This window comes from Trichechus manatus, unplaced genomic scaffold (genome assembly GCF_000243295.1).
Source record: "Trichechus manatus latirostris isolate Lorelei unplaced genomic scaffold, TriManLat1.0 scaffold00185, whole genome shotgun sequence".
Lineage (NCBI taxonomy): Eukaryota > Metazoa > Chordata > Mammalia > Sirenia > Trichechidae > Trichechus > Trichechus manatus.
This window is the reverse complement of record NW_004444121.1, coordinates 1,458,626-1,461,672: the sequence shown is the minus strand read 5'-3', so window position 1 is coordinate 1,461,672 and position 3,047 is coordinate 1,458,626. Positions and strand designations below refer to the sequence as shown.

The 3,047-nt window shown below is 53.2% G+C and overlaps 1 protein-coding gene across 1 annotated transcript in view; it reads left to right on the top strand.

The window, feature by feature from the left end:
- AGO2 (argonaute RISC catalytic component 2) overlaps positions 1-3,047 on the top strand; it is a 39,742-nt gene that overhangs the window by 29,491 nt on the left and 7,204 nt on the right. Inside the window, exons 13-14 of the mRNA XM_004387361.3 lie at positions 250-340; positions 1,793-1,987. Of these exons, the coding sequence (XP_004387418.1) occupies positions 250-340; positions 1,793-1,987 (286 nt within the window). The remainder of the gene's footprint in view (positions 1-249; positions 341-1,792; positions 1,988-3,047) is intronic.

Sequence of the window (3,047 nt, the reverse complement as noted above, 5' to 3'; positions counted from 1 at the left end):
TCTAGTTGTGCTGGACTCAGTCACCAGGCCTTTTTTCTGAGGTGCTTCTGGGTAGCTTCAAACCTCCAACCTTTTGGTTAGCAGCTGAGCTCATTAACTCGTTATACTACCCAGGGACCTTACAGTAGTCTTACCAGTAACCACCCAGAAAGTGACAACGGCAGTTTACCTCACTGAAGATCCAGGCCGTGGAACGGGACTATCGCTGTGCCCGAGCACCAGCCTCTTACAGCCTGCTTCCCTCCACAGGCCTCCTGTATTCCAGCAGCCAGTCATCTTCCTGGGGGCCGACGTCACCCACCCACCCGCTGGGGACGGGAAGAAGCCTTCCATTGCCGCTGTGAGTGTGACGCCCTCCTCTGTGTGAGACCTGTCGCCCTCTGAGATGCGAGTGGGGGTCGTGTAGGTTAGGGGGGTGGGCAGGGCTGGGGGCATGGTGCTCGTGCAGCGGTGGTGCTGGCACTGTCCCACCAATCTGGCCAGGTTTCTTCCTGGGAGGCATTGAGGTTTACCACACTGCAGTTGGTGAGATCGAGGTCTTACGGAAAATGGGTGTTTGGGGGGCTGGCGTAAGGTAGGTCCTGAGAAGCTGTAGAGTTGTGTGAGTTCACAGGACCAAAAGCCCCAGCCCCGCACCAGGCCAGCTGTCAGCACCACAGACCCTCTGGGAGGTGGCTCTTGCCCTGCCTGGCCCTCGCCTGCAGCTCAGGTGGTCCTGATGGCTTCGTGGCCTGCTGGGCAGATGGCTCTGGCGAGTTGTATGCCAGCATGCTGTTTTGTTATTGTAAAATATTGCTAAATGTAGACTAATCAGAGTGCTAAAGGTTCATCTTTCTTTTCATACCCTTTTTCAGCCTCCTAAAGGTAACTGTTGCCGTTAACTGTATCTTTTTTAAAAAATGCTCAAAGTAGCTTAAAACTTAGTACCCTTGCTCATATTTTAATTATGGGAGTTTCATCAAAATGGGAGTGTAGCGGCTTCTCCGTTTCACACATCCTCACAGTGCTAAACGCGTGTTCTATACCCCTGACTTCCACCCACGTGCCTAGAAGGTGGAATGTCGGCTTACCTGCTCAGCATCCGCTGACTGCCCTTGGAGGGGACTGTGGCCTTGGCTCCAAAGAACCAGAGTGAGCTGGGCGCTTGTGCTGGCAGGGTCTTAGACCGTGGCCGCAGAGAACTGAGGGCGTCCCTCAGAATTGGGTTGGCCAGGAGACTGGGGATCTGTGGCCGAGACAGCGAGTGGGAGCCGGGTCTCCAGCTTGACAGTGTGCCTCTGGGGGCTGCCAGGAGCGCTGCCTGCGGGTTTATCTGTTTGGGTGCGTACGTGTTGATGTGCGATGACTGCTTTGGGAAAACAATTCACCTTAAAAAAAAACAAAAAAACTAGGAGACTCTTACCGATTGTTTTTTCTTTGGATTGATGTCTCTCAGCCATAGCTGATCACAAGAAGAATGAAGGTTCTGAATAATTGTCTTTTTTTATCATGGACGTTGCAAACTATTTATTCCTTGGAATGTATTGTAAACGCTGTTCGCCTGTACACACGCACACACGCACACACACGCACACGCACACACGCGCGCACACACGCACACGCACACACACGCGCACGCACACGCACGCGCACGCACACACGCACACACACAATATGGGGGGAGGGAGTTCAGGTGTGACAAACCATGTTAGGTTACCATGGTGTGGACCACAGGGTGGAGACATGCCCTTCCTCCAACACACCCTGGACGTGGCACTCTCGGGACCATGACGAGCCCTGCTTGTCCCCCCAGGTCGTGGGCAGCATGGACGCCCACCCCAACCGTTACTGCGCCACCGTGCGGGTGCAGCAGCACCGGCAGGAGATCATCCAGGACCTGGCCGCCATGGTGCGCGAGCTGCTCATCCAGTTCTACAAGTCCACGCGCTTCAAGCCCACCCGCATCATCTTCTACCGCGACGGCGTCTCTGAGGGGCAGTTCCAGCAGGTGGGCCCCCACTGCGCTTCACCTGTCCCTGTCCTCAGACATCTGCTGTTGGCCTGGTTGAATGGGGGGCAGCTTTCCAAGGTTGCTGATGGGCGGAGTGCTGTGACCGACCTTCCGCCCCTCTCGGGTCCAGAGTCCGCCCACTGTCTGCCTGTCTTGGACGCATCTCTTGGCCAAACCTTCTAGGTCTCTGTCCTTCTGAGCTCCCCGGCCCTTTGACCCTCTGTCAGGGTCATGCCCATCGAGAAGGGGGAGGGCTGTGCCTTTCTCTGTCCTCCTCACCCTGTGGCCACGTGGACGTGCTGAGCTCAGAGCCCAAGACACGTTCTTAAGACGTTGTGACACGGTATTTAATTAGGGCGGTCGCTGAACCTCGCAGGCCCGTGGTCTCTGTGTCACCGTTTTCACACCGTGATGTGTTGTCTTCTCATTGACTGATGAAGACAAGTGATGACAGCAGAGACCTGTCATCATCCTTTGTATCCGGCATGCCTGGCGCGTATGTGCCAAGTGCTTTGAACGTTATTTTAACCTTCCCATGTCTGCAAGGTAGGAGAGTTCCAGTTTTAAAAGAGAAAAACTAGGAATCAGAGAGGTGACGTGGTTTTCTCAAAGCCACACAGCTACTTAACGTAGAGCTAGTATTGGAATGCAGGTTCAGCTCTTCCAATATTTTTTTCTACTCGATCCACTCCTTCTTCCAAATACAAAAACACAGGCTTAACGAATGGTTATTGAACTGATGTATTCCTGTGTGTCTCCCATACTACCTCATTGCTGCTGTGTATGAAAAAAAAAATTAATTTACTGCCCCATAGGGTTTCCAAGGAGCGGCTGGTAGATTCAAACTGCCAACCTTTTGGTTAGCAGCCTGAGCTCTTAATTGCTGCACCACCAGGGCTCCACTGTGTATAGTAGGTGCCATTTATTGAGCGTTTAGAACATTCTAGATATCGTGCTAAGCAGTTTTCGTGTGTTATCTAATTTAAAGCACGTCCGCATGTAACTTGACTGAGTTAGCTGTCAGAGTCACAGAGCCCTGGCCGGGAGCACCTGGCTG